The 26,498-nt window shown below is 38.5% G+C and overlaps 3 protein-coding genes across 3 annotated transcripts; 2 read left to right on the plus strand and 1 right to left on the minus strand.

Moving 5' to 3' along the window:
- The first annotated feature begins 5,512 nt into the window (after positions 1–5,512).
- Positions 5,513–9,289, plus strand: LOC121372388 (peripherin-2-like). Its single transcript, XM_041498691.1, has 4 exons — positions 5,513–6,213; positions 7,391–7,619; positions 8,283–8,460; positions 8,831–9,289. Exons 1-4 carry the CDS (start codon positions 5,651–5,653, stop codon positions 8,950–8,952), a joined length of 1,092 nt encoding a protein of 363 aa, XP_041354625.1. The 5' UTR covers positions 5,513–5,650; the 3' UTR covers positions 8,953–9,289.
- A 1,142-nt stretch (positions 9,290–10,431) lies between these two features.
- On the plus strand, positions 10,432–15,441 carry LOC121370085 (photoreceptor outer segment membrane glycoprotein 2-like). The gene is made up of 5 exons (XM_041495186.1): positions 10,432–11,170; positions 11,727–11,955; positions 12,840–13,053; positions 14,083–14,424; positions 15,431–15,441. The coding sequence occupies exons 1-5, from the start codon at positions 10,608–10,610 to the stop codon at positions 15,439–15,441; spliced, it is 1,359 nt and encodes a 452-aa protein (XP_041351120.1). The 5' UTR covers positions 10,432–10,607.
- Positions 15,442–19,318: 3,877 nt separating this feature from the next.
- LOC121371469 (uridine diphosphate glucose pyrophosphatase NUDT22-like) lies at positions 19,319–25,013 on the minus strand. The gene is made up of 3 exons (XM_041497390.1): positions 24,453–25,013; positions 20,654–20,859; positions 19,319–19,833 (listed from the first exon to the last, which is right to left on the minus strand). Exons 1-3 carry the CDS (start codon positions 24,912–24,914, stop codon positions 19,638–19,640), a joined length of 864 nt encoding a protein of 287 aa, XP_041353324.1. The 5' UTR covers positions 24,915–25,013; the 3' UTR covers positions 19,319–19,637.
- Between the last annotated feature and the right edge of the window lie 1,485 nt (positions 25,014–26,498).

A 26,498-nucleotide genomic window follows, 5' to 3' on the forward strand; every position in this document is an offset into this window, starting at 1 on the left:
CAAGCTGATAAAATTAATTTTTTGTTTAATGAAATGTGATGGTATTGAACATTCAGAAAAACAACCTATATCTGTTATGTCACCAGTTTCATGTTAAACCACCCTTAAACCTACCTACGAGCAGGTTTAATTTAATCAGCTCATTTGGGATTATTTATTCCACAGTTTAAGTTAAACCATCTTTATGCAAACGGACATCTAACACCGGTTTAACATTAACCAACATTAAACTGACTGTATGCATACCAACAGTGGCTTAAGTGTAAGGTTATCCCTGGTTTAAGCTAAACTTCCATTAAACAACTTTTATGCATTCAGGCCCCGGCGAGTTGGAGATTTTGTTGTGTGGGGGTTTTCTGGGGTTTTTTTTTTTTTTTTTTAAACTTACTGATCACTCTCACTCCCCAATATAAAATTATGTAACGCTTGTTAATACCCCCCCCCCCCCCCCCCCCCCACACACACACACACCCTCGCTTTCGACATGATTTCACCATATTTGATTTTCAGGATTTATATTTGTTTGGCAGGCACGTGTAGGAATTTTAGCAGCTACATTTATAGGGGGATCGAAACATGCTCCCCAGGAAAATGCATTGAACAAAAATTGCATATTTAGATCGCATTTCAACTGGTGGGGGGAGGGCAACGCATACCCCCCACCCCAGTTTCAGATTTTTGAGGGACAGTGCCACCTGCCCCGACACCACACCACCCACCTCGCTTCCAGCGCCTATATCCATCTCACTTTCATTCGTTAAATACTAAAAGTTTGTTTTGTTTAATGACACAACTGAAGCACATTGATTTATTAATTATCGGCTATTGGATGTCAAACATTTGTTACTTCTGACATATAGTCTTGGCGAGAAAACCCGCTACATATTTCCATCAGTAGCAAGGAATATTTTATATGCACCATCCCACAGACAGGATAGTATAGTATACATATTACGGCCTTTGATATACCATACTATGCAAATGAAAATGAAAAAGAATATTTTCTTTTTACTTCTAATTTGTACACCTTGACCTTTATTGACGTGTTGTGACCTCTCCCCCCCCCCCCCCCCCCCCACCATCCCAACTTTTCGTAGTTGACTTTCAGTAAAATATGATGCAGCGTATCATCATACTTGGACCATAGTGGTCACTTTGATAATCCCTTTGGTTTGAACAAAATCCTATTTTAAACATGTTTTCTGAATAAAAGAACCCAGTTGAACTGAGAAAAGTGAAGTTAACGTTGAAAAATACTATTTAAAAAAAATAAAAATAGTTTGACTAATTCAGTGTGTTGCTTGTGGTTTAAACAACACTAATATAGGTAATCGTGTATAAAAGGTATGATAGTGAAGACAATACTTACGAAGAAAAGAAAAATATATTCCTTTTCTTTTCAAATTTGTTCCCCTTAACCTTTGATGATCCGCCACTTTTCCAAGTTGACCTTCACTGGACTATGATGCAGCACATCAGCACATCAGCACATCAGCACATCATCCTACATGGAATAACCACGGTGGTCGCATCAATGACTCTTTCGGGTAGAACAAAATCCTATTTTAAGCCACTTTTGAAAAAACAAATTCTGCTAGCAACGATTACCACCATGTAGAGTAGTCCAGGAACATACTCCCGTGTATACTTTTGAAAACTTGCTTTCTGCAAGTAAAATTCATCATGGGAAATGTCATTCTCCCAAAGTTGTGTAATTTGGCTGATGCAACTAAGAAATTTTAAAGTTGGGCAAAAGTGTTTAATTTTAAACTTATTTTATCTGTAAGTATTACAAGTAACAGCAGTGATGATTTAAACTTTGTTTCAGTGAAATAAATGTTTTAACCCCCCACATACAGAGGATGTGGTCAACTCCGCAACCTGATAACAATGGGATTGGGGTGGACATTAAACATGAACTATGGAAATGAAGAGCACTAGAGAATTTATAAGACGAATCGCTTCCATTTAGTGGTATTTTGACCACATTAACACCTTCCCATGCCATTTTTCTATTTTCCTAAATCGCCATTTTAAATGAAGACCAAATTCCAATAGAAACCATGGTCTTGGAATAGAAGGAAGTTCTTTGTCAGCAGGGTCAAACAAAATGCTGATCGCTATGAATGCCATGCAATTCAAGATTGATGGTTATTGGAATGTTTATAAGTTCCAGGGAACAATAATATTCATTGCTCTATCCATTATCCAAAACAAAAATGAAATGATACTAGGTTGCGGTGTTGACGGATACATTTGTGAAGTTGACCCTATCCAGATTTCCTTTGGCAAACATTAATGAATTTGCTCAGAAAATAGTTTATATCTTTTATTAGTACAAAATAAAATGAGAATGATAAGCTGCATTCCAGTATTCAGAAGTAAAACAGTTTAATAGATAATGAACTGGGGAAACAGAAAACGGTTTTGGAATGTTTTACTGAAGAACCTGGCGTGGTCAGCACTTTTGGTCAGTTCATGGCGTCTTGTGATTAGCTGAGGTTCATCAACCATGCCCAGAAAATCGCTTCTCTTATACCAGAGGCAGTCTGGCTGAGAAGGCCAGTTAAACCGATTGATTCCAATCGACTTCATCACACTGACCTCAATCTCATCATCCTGTTCATCAACAGCCTGGATATTTCTAAGGTAAACATTATTACCATGTGGAACAACACACCATGATCCAACAATGTCACCAATGAAATCATTGGGTTTCCTTGAATGACTGCCTTTTGTGGCAACAAATGTGTTTGATTCATTCTGCAGAAATGGAGCATTGATAATCGCAAACGAATGTAATCTGACACGAAAACAGTGACACATGCGTGGGTGACAGCAAAAACAGCTACGGGATCTGTGTGCCATGTGTCCTCTTTCATTTGTCACTACTTGGTGGATCTTCATTGTACCACTGATACCATCCAATTGCAATGGGATATCATCATCGACGTCAGTGATTTCATGACCATCAACAAAAACGAGTTTGATTTCAGAATTGACCAACAGTTTGAAACGTTTATGAGCATCCGTTATGTCTTCACCATTGGCAACAATCTGCAGTGCGTTTCAAAGCACCCTCGATTCCGTCGGCAGCACCTTTGCCATGGCCAGCCTCCGAGAAGTTCCAGGTACCAGCCACAAAGCCAAGATCGTACAGATAGGTTGATAGTAGATAGAAATTTGTTTTGCACCGGTACTGGGTTGTCGGGCCACCACTGTAAAAATGCAGGGTGTCTATGCCAGGTCTTTCTGCCTTTTACCATTTAATAACAGGGGTTAGATAGGCCCAGATAGCTGCAGCGTCATGCCTACATGAATTGGACACTACCACTGCAGTAGGCAACACCATTATGTAATGTGACTTGTACTTTCGATGTCCAGAAGTGCATCGACTGTACCTCCTTGTTTAGTTTACAGACATAGATGTGGTGTTGGCTGAACAGGTATTGCTATATCTTCGCTGTGGTCCGGGCTAACAGGTGGTGATAGTACTGCATCAACTTTTGTTTTCTCTGCTAACTGTCTGTGATTTTGTCCACATTTTTCGCTTCAGTCTTTGTTCACGTGGCGTCAAATCTTTGTCTTCACTTTATTCTGTTCCTTTCTTTCTTTCCAACGTTCTCTCTCATTCTCTTTGTACTTTTGTTGTCTTTCAGGGTCTTTTCTATTACATTCTCTCCACCTCCTCGACTTTTCCTTGCTGGTCATTGGCATGGCTGTTCTGAAACAGAAAAACCATTGAACTATAAATGTAGCTTGCTGAATTTTCATGATCTAGCTATGAATAAAATTGTGCAATATCCATTCACAAATATGAAGAAATACAAACAAGAACAACAAATAAGAATATACATTCTTCTAACAGATGCAATTTTGGCCTAAAAGACAAATAAAATTATTTTGAACAAATGTAAAACACACCTCTACATACAAAATTACGTTCATCAAAACAATATTAAAGAAAAAAATGACTAAGAGGCGTTTCTACCCCCCACATATGGCCGTCCTTTGGAGCTGCGACTGACTTACAGCTTGTAATGTTATAGTTGTATTTAATAGAAGTGAACATTATGCACTGGTGAGTTGATGGTCGCGGGGCTGACATTCCTTCATGTAAATTACCCTATCCATACTTCGGTTTGGATGACATGGCCACCTCGAAATCTTCCGTATGCAGACATAAGATGCTATCATTTTATGTAGGCATTTCATAAATTTTGATTTTTTAATTAGCATAAAAGTAGGATATGCTGGATTTGTTGATGAATACAAGCCGAAAATGTCTATGTGCGTTTTCATAAAAATGGCTTCCAGTAACTTCTGTCACGTGTGATAATGGCTGTCACATGATCAGGGGAAATTATAACTAAGAATAGTCAGTAAGTTGCGGAGTTGATCGCACAAATTTATTTTCCATTACATAAGTTTTGAAAAAGAAAAAAAAAAAAATATATTATAAGGCACAATCAAAATGGCAATCAGTACATTTGAACTTCAGGATATACTCCATAACACCTAGGCTCAATTACTGAAGAATATGTTGTTTTAATTACCTTTTTCTCATTTCATATCTTTTATGTCTGGTTCATTACAAGCACTTTTTTTTGTATTTTGGTTTTGGTAAACATTTCAAAACAAGTTAAAAATTTAAATTAATCAAGAAATAACTATATATTTTTTATTACTAAGAGTCTGGTGTACAGGATGTATAATGTGGAGCTATGAAATGTGATAAACGGACGATGGCAAATAATTTTTAATTCCATTACATGAAATTACACAACTTTCGGAGAATGACCCTGATGCCAATATTTTAAATATGTATACTAACATACTTTAACTGGCGAATATATGTCAAAAACAATTCTCCCCCCCCCCCCCCCCCCGACCAACACGGACATCCATGACGTCGATGCGAGATATTTTGTTGTTGAAATAGTTTTTTTAATAATGCAAAATTATAAAGGCCAATGACTGACACATCAAGAAAAATAGTTGATATTTGGCTGTTTATTGCCAATTAGGCTATATATTGGTGTTTTAGGATGCACTTTAATTTTAACAATATTAAATTGCTAAGATTTCATATCGTATATAATATGTTGCCTGCAAAATAATAACACATACTAATAACACACACACACACGTTTATTATCAATTTAAAGACATACGAGTGGCTACTCCTAGACGATGACCCGGTCACCTCGGCTATACCATCCAATCAAATATGCGCGATAGAAATCGATAGCTTTGTGATGCATAGGCCTAAGTTAACCCGAAACTGATTACTTTGTAATAGGGCCTATATTGTACGCGCAAGCGCCGTAAATAAATTTGACTTTGAAAAGACGTTTAAATTTGTTTTAAACCTGTGGGATTTTGTTTTATTTGTTTGTTTGTTTTAGGATGTGTAAGAAATAGAATACTATATTCATGTTCATTAGATAACATTAATTTTTATCGTTAAAGAAAACATTTCTTCCTTAGAAACCATGTGACGTCATGTAGTTTAATTTATGACGTCATGGCCGCACCAAAAAACATCTTTGATAAAAATGATGGCATTGGCTTCAGTATGGCTACTTAGTTAATATTGTTAAACTGATGTTCTCTGTGCCGATGAGTACACAACTAAATCGTTAACGCTATGTGCATCAAATTCCGAGTTGGTCAGAGAGGACGAGCTCGTCTTGGCATCGCTCTAGGAGTGGTCAATGGAGGGTTGGCAGTATTTGGAATCATCGTCATATTGGTGGCAGTGTACATTAAAGTGGAAATTGAGAAAAAGATGATTCTTCTTGGCAACTACAATAAAGACCCCATACCTTATTTCCTCATCTCTCTTGGCTGCTTACACTTCTTTTTCCACGGCTTTGCTGCTAAGGTTGGCGTCGACAGTGGAGATCCTGAAACCAGCTCTCGTTTTAAAAGTATTCTGCTCGTGTTCATTTGGACACTGTGTGCATTGAGCATAGTGACAATGTCACTCGGGATTCTCTGCTTTGCGCATCGGTCAAAGATTCGTCATGCCTTGGATTTGCAGCTTCCGAACGTGATGAAACTCTATAAAAGCGACGCATTTGCCAAAACGAGCATTGACCGAATGCAGTCCAGGTACAAATGCTGTGGTACCCACAATTTCAAGGAGTGGTTTAAAGTTAGCTGGATCAATGACGACTTCTTAGACGTCGACAGTGCAGAAACAATGAGGTATGTAACATTCGTAAGACGATTATTTTCAAAGTACATTGTCATTTTAAATTTGTTCTCTTTACATTAAAGGGACATACCCTAGTTTTTAAACACTAAGGCATATATTTGACTATTAGAGCCGTTTTTGATAACTGAAATCATACTTTACTTAGATTGTATTGTTTAGATTATCCATTTTCGTACATTCTAAGTGTTTTTGGTCATCCTGGTGTTTTTAATATCACAAAATGCATTTCTCATATTTTTAAAAACGCATGTGCGTCTTAGAAGTACCGAGTTATGGAGTCGAGTTTTAGTCTATTTTTAGAGGGTATTTCATATTTCAAAGTCACATGCTCATATTTCACCCAATTGCAACTTTATCCAAATGTGTTACAGGTTTATAGATTAACTAAACTTATAGTGTTAATTTTCACGGGTTTAAACTAGGGTCTGTCCCTTTAATTTAGTCAAACCAGTGTTGGGAGTGGACTTCCTCCTATGTTCATGTAAATAAAATCTGTATCCTTCACGACAGTGACAGATCTCATATGAGCGAAATACCTAATAAAAGGGTCGTTTTCCAAGTGTGCAGTTTTTGGCGCGGTTCGGGCGAGGAATTCTGAAAACGAACACATTATAAAACATCGATTCTATCGTTATTAATAGCAGTGTTTCCATGTGAGCGTCGCTACTTTTGGTATCCACGCCCGCGCCGCGTCAAAATCCGCGCACGTGGATTCATTAGAGCAGTCATGACTTTGTCAAATCTTCCTTTAGACCCAGCTTCGTGCAGAAATACCATTTTAAACTAGTTAAGTGTTTTGTGATTCACATTTACAACATTGTATGGTATTTGTAGTTGAACCTTACAGTTTTGTGTTTAGAATATTCATATATGTACATTGTATGTTGCGTACCTAGCCTAAAGTAAGTGGGGTGTCAGTACAACAAGAATCAGGGAATAGTATATAGAGTCAACTTCAGATAGACAAAAGGACACATGCGACCTTAAAAGGGCACTTTGTCGCACTTATCTAGGGATGCAGCAGGCTTCCAAACTTCTCCTCAACGCCCTATTAGGTACGGACCTGATAACAAATCAATCTGATTAAAATTAGCTCTACTGGTCATAGTAATTAACCAGTGGAGCCAATTTTTATATAGCATTCGATCTTTTTTTTCTTCTTTAAAGATATTTACGCCACGGTAACTTCTATAAAGATGACGTTCCCTGGAGCTGTTGCGACCCTGCGTCTCCGCGTCCATGCGTCCATCACTCGGTGGACGACAAGACGGCACATCGACACTACAGCGAGGTGACGCTCTACAGACAGGGATGTGCCCAGGCGATGGGGATCTACATGACCGACGCGATCCTCATTCCCATCTCAATCGCCGTCTTTACAGCTTATGGATTCGAGGTATGCCTATCGGATAATAATGTTCAAAACCGTTCTCAAGAGATGTGTCTTATTACTTTGTTACCCATGTCAAAAAAGACAAAGTATAAAATATATACTGATGGAATGAAATAAGGGAATACATCGAATATCTGTAATATCTGTATTTCATACCAAGTTGTTATGTGGGATTGATGTCTGTAGTGTTGAATGTGCTGCCTATATGTTCCCAGTCAACTTCTGACAATATGAATTGATTTTTGATACAGTCATTATTTCTTGTTGCTATCTGTGTTGTCCTTTATTTCTTTCCATCAATATATATACTTGCATTGACAACTTTCATACTTTGCACATTGGATGTCTAACATTTGATAATTTTTACATATAGTCTAGGCCTAGGGCGCCATATTTTAGGGGGCGGCAAAATGGGGGAGGGGTTATACAATTAGGATCTACTAACTCCTTATTCCAGGTCCGTCTGCCACCCATCCCTTCTAAGTAGCCTAGCAGAATATATTCTTTATTATGTTTGTTTTTTTGTTGTTGATTTTGGAGTTTTATTTTTAGGGGATGGGGAGATGCGCCAAAATATGAATGGCCTAGGGACGCCATATACTAACACAGGTCTTTACTCTATTAGCCTTCTTTAAAACTTCTTTTTTTTCTTCTTCTCGTCTTCAGCTGATTGTGCTCATGTTGTTCCGCCACCTCCAGACATCCATGCAGAGTGCATTTGATGAAGACGACCCTGAAGGAATCGGAGATTCTTTTCTCATAGGTTCATGCCCATGCGCTGTGGAAGGAGCCAAGAATCCGACACGAATAATCCACAAGAAAGAACAAAGAGACATTGAAGACTGTATGTTCCACATGTCGTCTCTCTGTCTGTCTGTCTGTCTCTCTCTGTCTCTCTCTGTCTCTCTCTCTCTCTCTCTCTCTCTCTGTCTCTCTCTCTCTCTCTCTCTCTCTCTCTCTCTCTCTCTCTCTCTCTCTCTCTCTCTCTCTCTCTCTATGTGTATGCGTATGTAAACATTTTGTATATGTAGAGAGAGAGAGAGAGTGTGTGTGTGTGTGTGTGTGTGTGTGTATTTTGATCATTCGTTCGTTCGTTTGTTCGTTCATACATTCATTTGTTCATTCACTTGCAGTATGGTCTAATTAACTTAGATATGTAGAAGTTGCGCTTGTTTATTCCACTGTATACACATATATATATTTATACATTGTAGACAAACGGGAGAAGAAAGAAGAAAAGAAAGAGAAGAAAAGAGAGAAAGAGGAAGAAAAGAAGAGAAAGAAGAAAGGAAAGTCTTCAGATTCAGATTCGGAATCGGGATCAGATTCCGATTAATATGACATTAATATGAAACTTCAATACTGAGTAAAACCTAATGTAGTTTCTTTCAAACTTTAAAATCCCATTTTAACAGGATCTTGCTGTCACTCATCCTTGGTCTACAATTATATCAAAGAAAAATAACAACAACAAAAAAACCCCACAAAACAACGACAACAAAGAAGACCAATGCCATTTCATCTCTTTTCCTTATGGTGAATGTGTTACTGCTTGTTTAGCTTTGTCAAAATAATGTTTTCCGAATTTTCGATTGATCGATTACCTCAGACACAATTATAATATGTGAAACCTAGAATAGGGAGAAAAAGAGAATAAAGGAAGTGATACCCTCTTTTCTTTTTTGGCGTTTGTACTAGCTGAAATTGTATTACCCAAATTATTGTCAAATCAGTCTTTTATAATGCATGCAATAATCAATGCACTAACTCCAGCATAATGCGAATGTTTTAAGTTCAGACTAAGTGTGTAATACGATGAGTCGTGACTTAAACGTTTCAAAGCATTAGGTGGAACTTTCTTAAATGCATGGTATTAGGCAACTCAAAGGTTTAAGCTACTACGTATATAACTGAAGATTCTTGATAACTTGGGATCCTTGTTTAGTTCTTATTTATGTTCGTGCTTATATTCAATTGTGGTTCAAGTAGACTGTCCTGGGCAGACACCTCAGCTATCTGGGCTGTCTGTCCAGGACAATGGAAGACTTCAGTGTAGTGGCATTACATTTATCCACTGATGCCCTAATCACACCGAAGCTGGGTCTGGGTCTGGGTCTGGCGATTATGATACCAGTCGAAAATAAAACGCACTGAATCGAATGTGACAAAACACACCGCGTCTTTGCTGGCGAGAACTGCAGATCTGACAACAAACGATATAGAATGCGCGTTGCGTATGCATAAGCATACAAGGAAGGGGTGGGGTGGGGGCGACTGCCCCCCCCCCCCCCCCCCAAGTGCTGGAGCAAAACCTCAAATTCGGGCAAAAATTATAGAGTTATTCGGGGAAAATGTACTAACCTGAGACCTTTCTACCATGTATTTCCATCATTCTACCCTCAAAATTAGTTGTAATCCGTGTAAAAATTGCGTAGTGATTCATTTGCAGCCCTATGTAGCTGTTTGGTAGTAATGCTAATATGAATAAATGTTGTTATACAGATTCGGGCATTTTCGTGTAATTCGGGCAAAAATCAGCCTGCCCCCATACAAAAATGGGAGCCCGCACGCCTATGTGGATATGAACCGGTACCGGGATGAAAACCCAGTATCATCCAGTTATAAGACCGACGAATGACTTAACCACTATATCACCGAGACCGTATAACCCCAATTTATTTCATTATTGCTTGTTTTTGTGTTTTTTTACTGACAAATACGAAACTCCCCCAACAAAAGTAGGCCTAATACCAATTTTCCATAATTAACATGGTGCCAACCTCAATGACGTCACCTAAGAAACAGCAGATGTGACGTCAAAGCGCCAACGTTACTTAACACGATTCCACATTCGTCAGATACCATCTTTTGGTATCCACATTTTAAAATCTTGCATCATGGGTGCTTTAGGAAGGTTACATATCCATACATTTATTATGGATACAGGTAACACATTTCGAGTAGGCTTACTACGAAAACACCGCGACAGTTATGTGCATTAGATGCAAAACTGGGGAGGAAGGGCGCAGTCGCCTGGGGACGGTCCTCGTGGTTTTCAACCTGTCCATGGCCCTTTTCGGGGTGATTCTCATTATTGTTGGAACCTGCATCAAATCCCAACTCCAGGAGAAGATCATACTTCTGCACGACTACAGCCCGGGAATTCTGCCACACTTCCTCATCTCCATCGGGTGCCTACTGGCCGTTTTCCACGTCTTGGCCGCCAAGATCGCTACAGACAGCGGTGACGCCGAAACCAGCGCTCGCTTCAGGAACATCCTTCTCTGTTACATGATGACTCTCGCGGTCCTCAGCGTGGTGGTAATGGCGGGTGGAATCGTCTGCTTGGTGGCTCGACCGAAGATCATCGCCGCACTGGATGCTGGACTGCTGAATGCGATGAAACTGTACCAGAGCGACCCCATCGTCAAGACGATGATCGACAGACTGCAGTCGCGCTTCATGTGCTGCGGTAGCCAGACGTACGAAGACTGGTTCAAGACCAGCTGGGTCAACGTTGACTACGTTAACATCGACGATGATGAGGTTATGAAGTAAGTACCAGTAACACAATACGTATTGTTGTATTACAGTAATTAATCATTAATCAGTTAGTGCTCTACAGACCCTTTTTGATAGCCAATAGCAAGCATATATATGTGTACGTGTGATCTATTAAGCTTAAGAAGCTTAGTAGAAGTAAGATCTAATATTGATAATTTTGGGTATTGGTCGTAGATCCAGTTGAACCTGCTCTAAAACAACTAAATGTGTGAATAAATAAATGATATTGCACTTTATAAGATCACCTTAAAATTCTCAGAATGGCCATATTTTATGTGGGTTTTAAGGTGGACTCGTATTCTAGTGACAGCTTTAATTAAAAATTAGTAAGCTGTTGGGATGAATAGACAGGTGTTAACTACATATGAGAGACTAGTGATTTGCGACAAGTACATCGTACATCAAAGGCCGTGGTATGTACCATCCTATCCTACCACTATTTCATTAAACCGTGTCCTACATAGATGTCACGCAGTTGAATTTCGCGCCCAGTGCAGCGCTCTTGAACACTAGGACATGATAGTTCGTCATCATTCCTTGTCTCAGGTACATACGTCATGGCAACTTCTTCAAGGATGACGTGCCGTGGAGCTGCTGTGACGCCTCCATTCCTCGACCCTGCATCCACCACGCGGTCACCAACAAGACGGCACATCGCCATTACGGCCGAGTCACACTCCACAAGCATGGCTGCGCGCACACGCTGGGATCCTTCATTTCTTACACGGTCTTCATCCCTATTGGCAACGCCATCTTTGTATCGTTTGGATTCGAGGTAAAGATAATTATTTGTGTTTCTGTAGCTGGTAAGAACTTGTTTACAGGGCTCTGGTGTTATTGTCGGTAGTGATGATGGTGGTGATGGTTGGATGATTCGTCTGTCCATGGCGAATTTTACAACCCACCACGTCAATTTGTAAAACTTTAAAAAAAAACCTGATCCAGGCGTCGTCTATAAGGATCAACATTTAATCAATTTAAATATAAATTATGCTTATTTATTAATAACTGTAAAATGCTGAATATCGCTCCCCATAATTTAAATTAGCAGAGCAGTTAATCGCTCTCCTCAAAAACGTTTTTCAAGGCGAGATCTGGTTGCGCGTGAGGACAGTGGGATTGCGTATCCCGAGCGGTCATGTATATATATATATTATATATATATATGAGTTAAGGGCCAGAGCGTACTTGGTGTCAGTCATCAGTCAGTTTCAAATATCCCACGACGAACCACTCAACAAGTACACTGTCTATATAATACACACTCTCCTAAATCTGGCGCCAAACGCTTCAAGTCTGGTTATTTCCCGGTTCACTCGTACCATCCAAGCTGTATAAGACACCCGACAATACTATCTGAAACAGTAACAGCCACTTTGAGTTTAAGAAACAGTAGGCCTACTTAGCAACCGTTGTGTTGTAGGAAATGACTGTTTTCAGATATGATTTAGACTCATCATCACTTATAATCAGAGTAGTCCTAGAATCTAGGCGACAACAGGAATTAAATATTTTCATATTTTAGCGCGTGAACCCACATTTGAAAAAAAAACCCTTTAATATAAATATATAGTGGACACCAAACTATGGATTACAATGGGGGAAAAAATCACCATTGTTTATGTTTTCTATAATACGTGGTTTTTTTTCACATCTTAGATTCTGATCATTATAATCTTCCGCCATCTTCAAACATCTGTGCAGAACGCGTTCGACGACGGGGACCCAGAAGGAAATGGTGACGCCTACTGCATGCCGGGATGTCCTTGCACAGCGCTGGAAACGGCACAGGTGGCAAAATCATACAGGAAAGACAAGGACGAAGACGAAGAGCAGAAAGACAAAGAGAAGAAAGACAAAGAGAAAAAGAGTGGTGTGCTAAAATTACTTCTTTCTTTTACTTCCATTTTTAGGCCTATATATACAAATGTAAGCCATGCTATACGTTATCACTACTAATACAGCTGTCATTTATTCAGCTTATTTTCGTGCTTATGTCCAATTAAAGGTGAAGCACGATGTCCTGGGCACACACCTCAGCTATCTAGGCTGTCTCTCCAGTGTCATTAAAACACACACACACACACACACACACACACACACACACACACACACACACGCACGCACACGCCGCATGCACACACACACATAGTATAAAAGAGTATAAAACACTGCTGGTAATAACTTGGTACTTGGTGATGCCTCGACCAGAAGCGGTCAGGCCCTTTATAAGGGCCCTATGGGCAGAGACACCACAGCATCGTAAAGGTCTAAAATTAACGAGCTACTTTCGATTCACTAACATCAAAACCTATATTAGCTCGGCCATTTACCTTTCGACCGACCGTTCAAAACTGCGCCAAATTCCCTGTCAAAATTGCGCACCCTTTTCTCTTTGGCATTTAACTGCTCCATTCAAATTCCATAGCACCACCACCACCACCACCCGCCTGCTACCGATTTGATCGGGCTGCTGGTGCTCCCTTGCACCTGCTAGTGCAGGCGGTCCCTCCTCTCCCCTCCCCCCACCTTTCCTGTCATGGACGGAGGAGCCGGCCAAGGCCGGCTCTTGTGCCCACGACAGGCGTGCGCTACAACAGCTTGTTCTGAATGTGTACGTAAAACCCTATGACATGACATGACAGTATAAAACAGAGAGAGAGAGAGAGAGAGAGAGAGAGAGAGAGAGAGAGAGAGAGAGAGAGAGAGAGAGAGAGGATGTGGGTGGAGGAGAGACCCCACAAAAACAAAATCCCAAACAACAACACATACAGCTAAGAAGAATAATAATAGAAAAAAGTATCAGTGCGTAAATCTGATAAGGCGTTTATATCATACATAAACATTAATTAGATACGATTTTTCCCCACCCAGAATAACATGCTGATTGATATAATTGCAGATGAAAAGAAGAAGAAGAAGAAGAAAGATTCCGATTCAAGTGCTAGTTCCAGTGCCGATTCTGAAGCCGACTCTGAAAGTGAAGAAACCAGTGTCAGTGAGAATGACAGTGACGAAGAAAAGGTAGTCAAAAAGGCGGAGAGAGAAGATGATGGAGGAGGAGGAAATGTTCAGGAAGCCCCGCCTCCTCCACCGGCAGAAGGTGGGGGAGGGGAAGGTGGAGGGGGAGGTGCGGGAGAAGGAGAAGGAGAAGAAGGCGATGAAGGAGGAGGGGGAGGAGAGGTAGAAAAAAAAGATAAAAAACAAATGAAGAAGAAGGACAAGAATAAGAAGAAGAAAAAAGGCAAGAAGGATAAGAAGAAAAAGAAAGACAAGAAAAAGAAAAAAGACAAGAAAAAGAAAAAGAAAAAAGACAAGAAAAAGAAAAAGAAAAAGAAAAAAGACAAGAAAAAGAAGAAAAAGAAACCGAAAAAGAAGAAAAAAAAAAAGAGAAAAAGAAGAGAAGAAGAAGAAAAAGAAGAAGAAAAAGAAGAAAAAGAAAAAGAAGAAGAAGCCTAAGAGAAAGAAGAAACCTAGAAAGAAGGCAAGGCGGAAAACAAGGAAGAAGGGGAAAGGAAAGAAAGGAAGGAAAGGAGGAAAAGGAAGAATGAAAGGTGGGAAAATGAAAAAAGGTGGAAAGATGGGAAAGATGGGAAAGATGGGAGGAGGCGGAAGACGGAGATAAAACCTGTTTTTACTGTTCAGGTTTGAGGTAATTTCAACATACTTGTCCAGTTCAACACGTAATTTATGGTGAACCGCAACAACAGATCCTGTCTTTGATTTTAAAAAACGTCCGTTTACCATCCTATATGAATAAATTTGAAAGCAGACCCGCGTCGTATATTGCCGCAAGGAATTGGTTAATAATAGTTTTCTCAGAATTATGTTTAGTTGGTAACATGGTGTCTATATTATACCTACATGTACTAAGTTATTTTATAATTTGATTACATTGTATTTAATGTACTCTACAACCAAGAAAAAGATGAAAAGGGGAAGAAAAAAAGAAGAAAAATTAATCCACTTCTTTGAATTGCATTATTATTATTAACTAGTGCTAAAGAAACTATGATCACCTTAAACATGTGTTACTAGTGCGAAATAAACATCCCTATATATATATAGTTCTTGTTGTAAAATTATATTTGTATTGCAACCAGGCTTCATATTTGTATTCAACAGCAAGTGCAAAATAAAAATACAAAACAAATTAAATATAATAATTTTAAAATACTTTTTCCAGACTCCATAAACATATTTATCTTTTGTATATTTCAATTAATTTGTTTTTGCACTATATTCATCAGTTGTGTTTTGACATCATGTGTAAAAAAAGAAGAGAAAACACCAATTGATTTCCATATTTTACTATGTAATAGTAGTTTTTTAAATGTACATCCATTTTTTATATAACTATTTAAAAACATATATATATTTATGTGATCAGACCAGGTATATATTTATGAACACATTTTACCATCATTTTTAAATGTCCTATTGAATATCTGACATGTTATTAAAATACTTTATTTCCTTATCTATCGTTGTTTCGTTTCCTTGGTGTGTATGGGGTTTTTTTTTCTCTCAAACAGGGGAAAAAACCCCATAGTGGCATAGTGGCGAAATACCCGGCAGAGAAAATCAACGACCGAACTCTTTTTAAATTAACTGTTTAGGTAGTGTTTGCGACCAGCAATCACTCTAAAATTCACCGCTTGAGATTCAGAGAATAAATAAAAACACCTTAACGATGACCATGTAGTGTCCAAAAAATCTATATTTTAACAAGTAGGAGAGAGAGAGAGAGAGAGAGAGAGAGAGAGAGAGAGAGAGAGAGAGAGAGAGAGAGAGAGAGAGAGAGGAGGGAGGGAGGGAGGGAGGGAGAGAGAGAGAGAGAGAGAGTGAGAGAGAGAGAGAGAGAGATGGGGTAGTGAGAAGAGGGAAGGTGAAACAGAAACAGAGGGAGAGAAGGTGCTGGAGAACCCACTGCCGCTACAAAGTGTAAACTACAAAACACCGTAGTTTTGTTTTGTTTTGTTTAACGACACCACTAGAGCACATTGATCTATTAATCATTAGCTATTGGATGTCAAACATTTGGTAATTTTGACATACAGTCTTAGAGTGAATACCCGCTACATTTATCCATTAATAGCAAGGGATCTTTAATATGCACCATCCCACAGACAGGATAGCACATACCGCGGCCTTTGATTTACCACTCGTGGTGCACTAGCTATATATAGTCAAACGTCGATCACTCCACCTTCGATCTCTCGAAAACTTCGATCTTTCGATCTGAAGCGACGGTCCCGGCCGAGTTGCTATACAAACTAGTAATAACGACCTTCGAAATCTCAAACCTCGAAAACTCTCTAAACTCGATCTCTCGACCTAATTCTTTGGTCCCGCCATAAAGATTTAATAGAGTATGCACCTCTAAAACTCGACGCCGATAGTATTTTAAAGACGAATGTATTGTCAATCATGTCAAACAAGCGAAGCGCGCCTGTCTCGGGTGGTTTTCACTGTCGAGGATTAGGGTGATAATTACAGAATAATAGATCGCCGACTAAGCAGAACAAATGATCCTATGTTTGGTAGTCGGTGTTCGTCCGTGGAGGAGAACCTCGCTACGTAATACTTAATTACAGACACAGTCTGGTTAACTTCAAAAGAGTATTTGTTATAATTGTTGGCGCTGTTTGTTTTTGCTCTCAAAGGCGTGAATCGTGTCAAACTTTAGCTTTTCTATTTATGCATCAGTTAATGTTTATCAATTACCAGTCATTTAGTTATGTTAAAAATTGATACATCACAGATTGAACAATCTGGGGAAGGACCCGGTAATGTGGGGTTTGCCAGATCAGTTTTCAAAAGTTCTGCTTTCTTGTCATCCAAGCAATGTGCGTAGGGCCCAGAAATAGAGGGTAGTTGGCCAGATTGGAGGAAGAAAGTAGAGGTGCGAAGCGTAAATAATTTTGTGTAAAACAAATGTACTTATAGTGTTATTCCGCAGTCAGTGTTTTATTTGTTAGTTACGTTTCGCCATGTTTAGACATCTGTAAAATACGTCAACGTTACCTTTTGTTATTTATATATGTATATAAATGCCTTCTCTTTTCGTTTTTTTTTTCTGTCAATAAATACATGTAGCCTATATGCCCAAGCATATATTTCAAATTCGTCTGGGTGATCCTTTTTGTTTTATTTACTTACTTTTACAATATACGCAAAATGAATGTACCACAGGCGCCGACGATGCCAACAGCTGGGGTGGGGTGGGATGAGATGGGGTGGCGTGGGGTGAGGTGACTAATATATTAATTCGCCTTTCAACTGAGGATGCATAGTTTTTAAGAGTTCAGAGGTAGGCAGCTAAGCGTACGCTTCTTACAATATTAAGCGAAATAAACCAGCTGCAATGTTGCAACCAGCTGCAATGCAGTTTCAAATTTGAACTCATATATTAATTTCGAAAACTCGAACTCCTTGAATCTCGAACTATTTCCTCGTCCCCTTCAAAATAAAGTTATCGAAGTTTAACTATATATATATATCTATCTATCTACACACATATATATATATATATATATATGTGTGTGTGTGTGTGTGTACGTGTGTGTGTGTGTCTGTGTGTATGCCCTCCCCCCCCCCCCTCTCCACACACACTTTTTGAAACCTTTCGACACACGTGCCAATAGCAGGCCTGGTATTTGATTAACCTATGAAAAGTTAGTGGCACTTCAAACTTTAATCCGATAATATGCTGTAAACATTTTATACACTGCTACCTTTCTGAAAATCCAACAATGTGTCTTTTATATGCAGTTCCTCACAGGCAGGACAGTACATACCACAATATTTGATATAGCAAGCAAGTTTCAAGTTCTTTACTGCCTTATATTTTACAACACAACAACATACATATTAAATACATGTCTATATACAATATGTACAATAAAATGGTAGGGAGTGATTTTTACATATGGTAAATGTCAATTAAATATGTCCCAAAGTCAGCGAGCTCTTTAATATTTTCAGCAGTTAACAACTGGATTAGCTTAAAAACACTAGGTCGGCTGTAATAAAACGCTTTAATAAATGTTTGTCTTAGATCATTATATCGGTGACGTGGCATTATAAAATGGAATTCATCTTCGATTTCATTAGAATTACAAACTGTACATATATAGTCTTTGTGTTTTTTCAACACTTTTATATCACTAAATTCTATATTTAACATATTCTAATCTTTGCTAATTCTTTTAAATAAAGCATTGCTGTAGGCTTTTTTTCAAATAGGTTTATAACTTTAATTCGTTTAATAAATATTGAAAAAGACTTCCTTTTGATGTTTTTGTTCTGCATAAATACATCCCGTACTTTTATTTTTTATTATAGTAAAAATATCATTATCTGACGTTTCTAAATTCCATATATAACTTAAACCAATCCTGTTGAGTTCCTGTCCGATATTCGTTAACTAGCCATCTTCATATTGATGCATTTTTACATTTTCAGCGATACATAACTTTATCCAAAATATAAATATTTTTAATTTCCTCACCTCCGAGCTAGGCCTATATGCCATGTTGAGACTATTTTTTATTCAACAACTGCAAAAGTCGGCTAGCAATTCGATTAATGCAAAATATGCCCACCTCGTAAGATTCCAGAAAGAAACTTGTTGGTTTAAATCCTGTTTTTCAAATGCTGAATGAAAATAAGTATGGATTTCAGCGACCCCAGCAAGCCTAAACTATGTGCAGTTTGACTAAAATCGACTCCACTGGCCTATAACTGGTGGACCCGTAAAGCTGAGTTCAAGCGGGTTGGGATCATGTTTCCGATTTTCTCCCAGCCGGAAAAGAAAATCCCACCGACAAAAACAAAACAAAAAACAAACCCAGTATTCACAGATTTTGCTGTTCTCTCGTACACTGTGACAGCAACCCTCGAAATTCCCATCATCTTGCAACGGCAATTCAGTACAGAGTTTCAGATAGACGTATTCTGTGTATTTTTATGACAAAGTAAATAGCCATATAATGGATTTTTTTTTTTTAAATGCCGTCGCAGATGAATTAAGTAACCGGTTTTCGCGGTGATACTGCTAATTGCCGTCATGAATTTCACTTAGGTGTATATGTGTGCGTGCGTATATGCATGAATAAAACTAACAACACTGAAAATAAAGAGAGAAAATTTTAATGCATAGTCCCACAAATGTAAACTCGTTACATTATCTTATAAATGTATATACAAGCGAATACCTGATATTTACAAATACATGTTTTGTTGGGGTTGTTTTTTTGTTTTTAGAGAGAACTGACAACCATTGAAAAACATAAAAAGATACAAAGATAATCAAAACCAATGTACATGAGTCAGCCCACGAAGACAGAGAGATGATATTTAGCGCAGAATATACAGTCAGCCCATATCTAATTCAGTTACCAACTACCACAGCACCGGATGTCCATATTAGACAGCAAGTCTATCAGATTATTTTTACTTTTGAGAAAGACCATATAGTATAATGCAGCCTTTTGCTGACGGCGCAAGGGTTTTCCACATTTCCGGTTCCTTTTCTTCCATATCTAAAACTTTATTCAGTGGTAATAACATTATATTTGTTGATTCCTCGGCTTCAGCTTGATTGCCCTGTCTATATAGAAACAAAACCTCCTGAGAACTTCTACTGCACCTAAAGAATAACAATAAACATGTTACTATAATTATGCATATGAGTAGGCCTAGTCAATTAATATTTCATTTACAATCGTCTTTTTTATTTTTAATGGAAATTACAATATTGTAAAGAATTATTTCCATTAATGTTTTGGTTTTTTTTTTTATTCATAAGAAGCAGGATCAAAGATATCTAACACTGAATGTAAATAATTATTATATTAACTAGGCCTAATGAAAATTTCTTAGGATTTAAATATATACGTTTTGCTTGCGAGTTCAAGTTCAAGTTCTTTATTTCTTTGTTTTACAACTTTTCAGCATAATACAATGTACAACAAAATAATAAATATATACAGAATATGTGCAGGATTATGGTGGAGAGTGATTTAGTAAATAATGTAAATAATAATAATAATAATAATTATTATTATTAATAAATTAAGGTTCTATTGACTTATATTATTGCGTGACATCACTCAATTTGAATGCGTGCATTGAGTCTGTTTCTTGAAATAAATTAACTGTGTCACATTGTTTACGTACAACATACTTGGATACAAATGTAATATTAAACGCATTACTATTTCATATCATATGTATATGCCTTGCCAATATGTGTGTGTGTCTTTGTGTGTGTGTGTGTGTGTGTGTGTATTTCTTTTTCGATAAAGCTCTAAAAACATAATGTACAAAGGAAATAATCTACACATCTAACAATTGGCTAAATCCAAGTTCGACCCAGTGTGAAGGCTCCATCACACACTTCATTCAGGACCTAAACTTGATATGAAATGGGGTGGGGTTGGGGTGGGGTAGGTTCGTATGATAATTACCGTACGAGGAATTCCATGCTTGGCCTGTTACCACTGGTGGTATTCTGTGCAATACCGAGTAATTCTGGATCTGACAGGTGTGAGACTGGAAGATTGACCTCATCACGGATTTCACGTATGATTGAATCAAAGATCTCGTTAACAACGGCACCAGGTGACATGTTGCAGGCTTTAGTTTCCTCAAATGATTTTTTACCTACCAGTTCCTGTTCAAGGAAAGACAGAATCAAAAGACACCCATTCAGAACTAACTAATTATATTTTATTTTACAATAATTAACATCATGTGAGAAGTGGACAGTTATTTAACCATAAATCAATTTCTTTTCAAATTGATGTGCCTCGGGAAAGTGCCATTCATTTAGAGAATGAAAGGAATATTTATTCAACGACACACTGAACTAGCGATATTTGGTGTCTAATATATGGTTATTTTAACACTTGGAAAAGAGAGAGAGAGAGAGAGAGAGAGAGAGAGAGAGAGAGAGAGAGAGAGAGAGAGAGAGAGAGAGAGAGAGAGAGGGACAGACAAAGAAACACGACAGACAATGAGAGACAGACAGTTTGTTGTTTAACATCACCACTCAGTGGCGTAGGAAGGTGCCAAAAGGTGGGGGGGGGGGGGCACACGCTGCGGTTACAGGATCAAAAAGAAAAGTGCCCCCCCCCCCCCCAGAAGAGAGAGAGAGAGAGAGAGAGAGAGAGAGAGAGAGAGAGAGAGAGAGAATGAAAGAGAGAGAATGAAAGAGAGACCAAAAAAACCCCGAAAGAAAGACACAGACAGAGAGGCACGCTGGCGCCAAACGGGATACTTCGAATATATTTTAAAAACACTTTCGGATTTCCCACATAAATGTTAGTATCATAGTTATTGGTGAGGACCAGGGAGGGAAGGGGTACGAATCCATCAAAAGGGCGATCGATTCTATGACCCATCCCGACCCCTTTTAACAATTTGGCGTTTCATAATTGAAACTTACCCATAATACCCCCCACCCCCGGCGTCAAAAATGGGATTCAGCCTCTGAAGCTAAGGTGTCCAGAATATGCGTCCCTCCCTCCGGCTGTTCGCCAAACTGTAATAATTACTGCCACTGACCCACCCAACACCCCAAGTTGCTGACACCCGACGCCTACCCCACCTAGAAGTGAAAAAAAAGAGTATTCCCAATAGTTTGCTCATGGTCGTCCAGTCTCGAGCGGGACGTAGCTCAGTAGTAAAGCGCTCGCATGACGCGTAGGCTATTCGGTCTAGGATCCATCCTCGTTGGTGTGCCCACTGAACTACTTCTCCAATCTGATTGAAATCAGTTCTACTGGTCTACTGGACATGAGGTTCAACCGGATGCTGTTAAATCCACAGTAACCGTTATTAACCAGTAGAGCTAATTTTAATCAGATTGCTACTTCTCGTTCCTGCCAGTGGTCCAGAACTTGTGTAATAAAGGCTGTGGTATGTACAATCCTAGTGCAGGATGGTGCATATAAAAGATCCCTTGCTGCAAATCAACACTTTCTACATCCGTTTGGGACCACTAATCAAAAGTATACCGTGGAGTGGCGGCAGCAGGTTTCTTTTCTAATTATCTCTGTGGTCCTTAACCACATGTCCGAAATCACATTACAACCGTACTTAAATGCGGCGTGCCTCGTTATATAAAACATTTCCACCCCGAACGAGCGTGTACGCCTGGCGATATTGGAACACGGATCAGTGAACGCACATCAATGCTTGACGTAAGTTTGTTTATTCAGTTCAATGTAGTATTTTGTCTATATCTAAACTACTATAAACTTTTTACAAAACATATTTCATACTATAACGGAGAATATATTTATTCAGATGTATGCCAGATTACAAGCCAAATGTTTAAATATAAACAATTTATTTGGTTGTTAAATACAGATGACTACCGATGGATGTTTTTTTATATTTGTTGCTCTGTGCAAATGGTTCTAATATAAATAAATAAATTTGAATGAAATCGTCTACAATAAATATACTGTGTGATTTGCCATTTATGATACTACCACCTTTTAAAATTTCAGATCTGTATACTAAGCGATAACGGCATTAATGCCGTTCAAAGAGGGCCATCCGTCCTCAGTCGGGGAACGCTTGGAATACCGCCTGGTGTACGCTTAGAATTGAATTCAATGTTTTTTTGTTGTATGCTTGTCATGAGAACGATATTACAATTTTAAATCTTCTGCATTAAACTCTCGCAACAGTTTTTGAGAAATAATGTTAACATTTGACACATGGAAGACAATGTTTTAGAGAAGTTATTTTCTTCATGTTTAAGTCATTGTTGAACAGTTATTTTGTTCATTTTACTGTGTGATTGACACATTTTGCATCTACTTGAATATTTGGTGAATATTGTTTTAAACTTCAGAGCATCTGTCAAAACTCCTTGTTCAATATTTTTAGAAAGCAAGCATTTATTTATTTCGACCCACCCATGAATCTGACACATTTTCAGCGAAACAGTTTGTAGCCTGCAAACCAAAATGTTTTAACGGCTTTATCATATCCATTTGAGTTGTGTATTCACAGCTATAAAATTTACCACATCAAGAAACAAAAGACACGCAATATTATTTGTTTTCTCTTATCAACTGGTTGAATTTTACATAAATTTCCGAAAGTCCATTTTTCTCTAGTTCATCCAACACAGATGGCAATAAGCGAGTCTTTTCCCGAAGAAGCCTTTCACTGTCACAGTGTGGGTAACTGAATTACTGTCGGATACACTACAAGTATCATATCATATGTGTCACACTCCTGCGAAATGCGTGGTTTCTTCGTGACTAGCAGATGTAGTGTCTGTTAGTACTATACGTACTTTCTCTTCATAATGTTTACTTACACAATATAATTTCTTTACCATCAACCTTTAATTCACCAAGGATGTATTTACAGTCTTTTCAACAAATATTTAAAATTACCAGTACTTGAACTTAATATCAGTTTCTTAATGAAAAGTGTCTGAGAAGAATGCACACGGGTATAATGGAAAATAACATCATTAAAATGGCTGAACTTGTCCATGCAGTAACAAGAGACATATGGTTCCATTCTGTTGCAGTTCTCTGCAAAGTACATACGTACGAGATCAGTGTATGTGACAAGCGTACACCAACATTGATGCAAAGCGTACACCGATATATAAATTTAATAGTGTTCCAAGCGTTCTCAGACAGACGACGGGTGACCCTTTTTGAATTTTACACAGTGATACTATGATTAATGGCAAATCACACAGTATATTTATTATAGACGATTTCATTCAAATTTATTTATTTTAGAACCAATAGCAGAGCAATAAATTAAAACAAATTCCATCGACAGTCACCTGTCGTTAACATCTAAATAAATTGTTTATATTTAAACATTTGGCTTGTAACCTGGCATACATCTGAATAAATGCATTCTCCTTTACAGTACAAAATATATTTTTTTATTATAGTTTAGATAATTACTACACCAAACTAAAACAAACTTACGTCTAGCATTGATGTACGGTCACTGACCCGTTTTCCAATATCAGGGTCAGACCCTGATCAAAATCCTGGGGGGGGGGGGGGCACTACTTTTTATAAACAAATGAAACACTATAGATACAAATTAAACCTTGAGATGTGTATGCTATTTTCTGGAGTTAAAAAAAGCTGCAAAAAAAGCGAGATTCTCAGTGGGTTAACTGCACCCCCCCCCCCCCCCCCACCCACCCTTCGGAGGGTACGGACCAGAATATCGCTAGGCGTACACGCTCGTACGTGGTGATTTCTTTACCTCAGGTTCCGCGTGTCCACCGGGAACATCCCACAGATTATACGCCTCGGCACAATGTTTGCTGCGTTTGAGAAACACGACACACTCGTCTGACGTCAGCACCAACGCGCCCACGCCAAGCGGGTCAGACATGTAGGCCTGTGGGTTACCGTGGTCGCTCTGGCCAAGCTCCTGCAGCTCTTTAACATGAGGGGACCAGTTGGTTCCCAGATAATCTCTGTAACACGTCACTCCGACATTTAGGGTGCTGCTTTGTGGCATGGAATCGATTCTGAATTTAGTCCCATTGTAAAGTTTGGGGTTCTCTTCAACTCGCTTTTGCCAGATAGTTTGTATATCTTGTTCCTTGTCGTTAGGTAATAACTTTCTGTTATATGCTTCGCAAATATTAACTTCAAGTGTTTTCCTAGTCAGACGTCTTGAAGCTGACACTGCAAACAGTATTTTAATATGTGGATCCATGGGTAGTGTCTCACACGTGTATCCAATGAACCCGGAAGTTTACATTTTATCTTTAAAATACGTGCAGGCGTTTATTTCATTTCGGTCGATTCCGGACTATTTCGAGAATACATAATGTGCCGGTTCCCAGGAACTGGAAATAATACTTTATTCCCTACAACTATTAACATATATGTACGATTACTATTGGGATGTATCAACATGAACAATTATTACTCCCACCCCACCCGACCCTTGTAATCTTCGCAACATTTATTAACTTTAAAATGATTACGGATCACTATTCGCACATAAATATCTGAACTGTATGTTGAAAGTGTTACATGTATATCATTATACTGTGCGTTTACATGTGTGTGTGAATGTGTGCGCGTTGTTGTACAAATGTTTTTATCTTGCAAATGGAGAAATAAAATGTTTTGTAATGTAAGATCCTCTAGATAGATTTTGCCAATGAGATTCTGTTTGTTGTACATTATACTTTAACACATTTGGAGTCAGCAGAACAGAACAGGAATATATACATGCATAAATTTGTTTAACGGCACCTGGACACATTTAAAACTGGTGACAAAACAAAATTATATAAATACAGAATTAATTGTGAATACCCGAAACCTGGTCGCAGCATTTGGACACCTGCTTATAATAAACTCACAGTGGCGTAGGAAGGTGTCAAAAATGTGTGTACGTGTGTGTGTGTGTGGGGGGGGGGGGGCATGCCCACTTGCCCCCCCCTCCCCGCTTCATGAACAACAAAACTATTTTCCGCAATGAAAACCTTATCTTTGCACAAGTCGTGATTGCTTCCATGAATCACTATCAGGAGATCCTTTTCAGGCTATTCCACTGGCGTAGTGACCAATGCCCTCTCCCAATCACACCTCTTTTTACCCACCACATTGTATATTTTCCTGTTGTCATATAACGTGACTATTGTAGACAATGTGACCCCCCCCCCCAACCCCATGTAAATATTGGCTCCAAAAATGGTTTAACAGCACAAAACAGAGCTCATTGGAATATATATATATATCAGGGCCGTAGCTAGAATTTTTTATTGGGGGGGGGGGGCAACTAAGTAGTTAATAATCTAAAACTCCTTTTCTTTAAGTTTCTATAATGCTTTCCGAATTTTTTTCTGGTGGGGGGGAGTGCAACTGCTCCCCTTGCCCCCATGCTAGCTACGGCCCTGTATATATATAGCTGTAATAGCATACACTCATGAATCACTGTCAAAGCAGTGATAATATCAAGTGTTCACGACATAGGCTCCCATTTTTGTAGGGGGATGGGGTGGAGGCAGGCTGATTTTTGACCGAATTAAATGAAAATGCCCAAATCAGGATGACATTAAGCCTATTTATTCCCATTAACATTACTGTCAAACAGCTATGGTTTCAAACGAATCACTGCCTATTTATTAGGAATCCCGCCACATAGGTTACTCCTACCAATAAAACATCACTAACTTACATTCTGCCCAAGCAGAAGAGGCAGTTGGGGTGAAATTAGACCGAACATTTCTGTCTCTGTAAAGCTTTATTTCATGTTTTATATTAATTTTTTTAATGATTTGTCTAT

This window comes from Gigantopelta aegis, chromosome 4 (assembly GCF_016097555.1).
Source record: "Gigantopelta aegis isolate Gae_Host chromosome 4, Gae_host_genome, whole genome shotgun sequence".
Taxonomy (NCBI): domain Eukaryota; kingdom Metazoa; phylum Mollusca; class Gastropoda; order Neomphalida; family Peltospiridae; genus Gigantopelta; species Gigantopelta aegis.

Coding starts and splice junctions, on each gene's coding strand:
- LOC121372388 (XM_041498691.1), top strand. CDS start 5,651: ATGTGCATCAAATTCCGAGTTGGTCAGAGAGGACGAGCTCGTCTTGGC. Junction 6,214..7,390: donor GACAGTGCAGAAACAATGAG/GTATGTAACATT, acceptor TCTTCTTTAAAG/ATATTTACGCCACGGTAACT. Junction 7,620..8,282: donor TTACAGCTTATGGATTCGAG/GTATGCCTATCG, acceptor TCTCGTCTTCAG/CTGATTGTGCTCATGTTGTT.
- LOC121370085 (XM_041495186.1), top strand. CDS start 10,608: ATGTGCATTAGATGCAAAACTGGGGAGGAAGGGCGCAGTCGCCTGGGG. Junction 11,956..12,839: donor TTGTATCGTTTGGATTCGAG/GTAAAGATAATT, acceptor TTCACATCTTAG/ATTCTGATCATTATAATCTT. Junction 13,054..14,082: donor AGACAAAGAGAAAAAGAGTG/GTGTGCTAAAAT, acceptor ATATAATTGCAG/ATGAAAAGAAGAAGAAGAAG.
- LOC121371469 (XM_041497390.1), bottom strand. CDS start 24,914: ATGGATCCACATATTAAAATACTGTTTGCAGTGTCAGCTTCAAGACGT. Junction 20,860..24,452: donor GTGGACACGCGGAACCTGAG/GTAAAGAAATCA, acceptor TTCCTTGAACAG/GAACTGGTAGGTAAAAAATC. Junction 19,834..20,653: donor AGCATGGAATTCCTCGTACG/GTAATTATCATA, acceptor GTTATTCTTTAG/GTGCAGTAGAAGTTCTCAGG.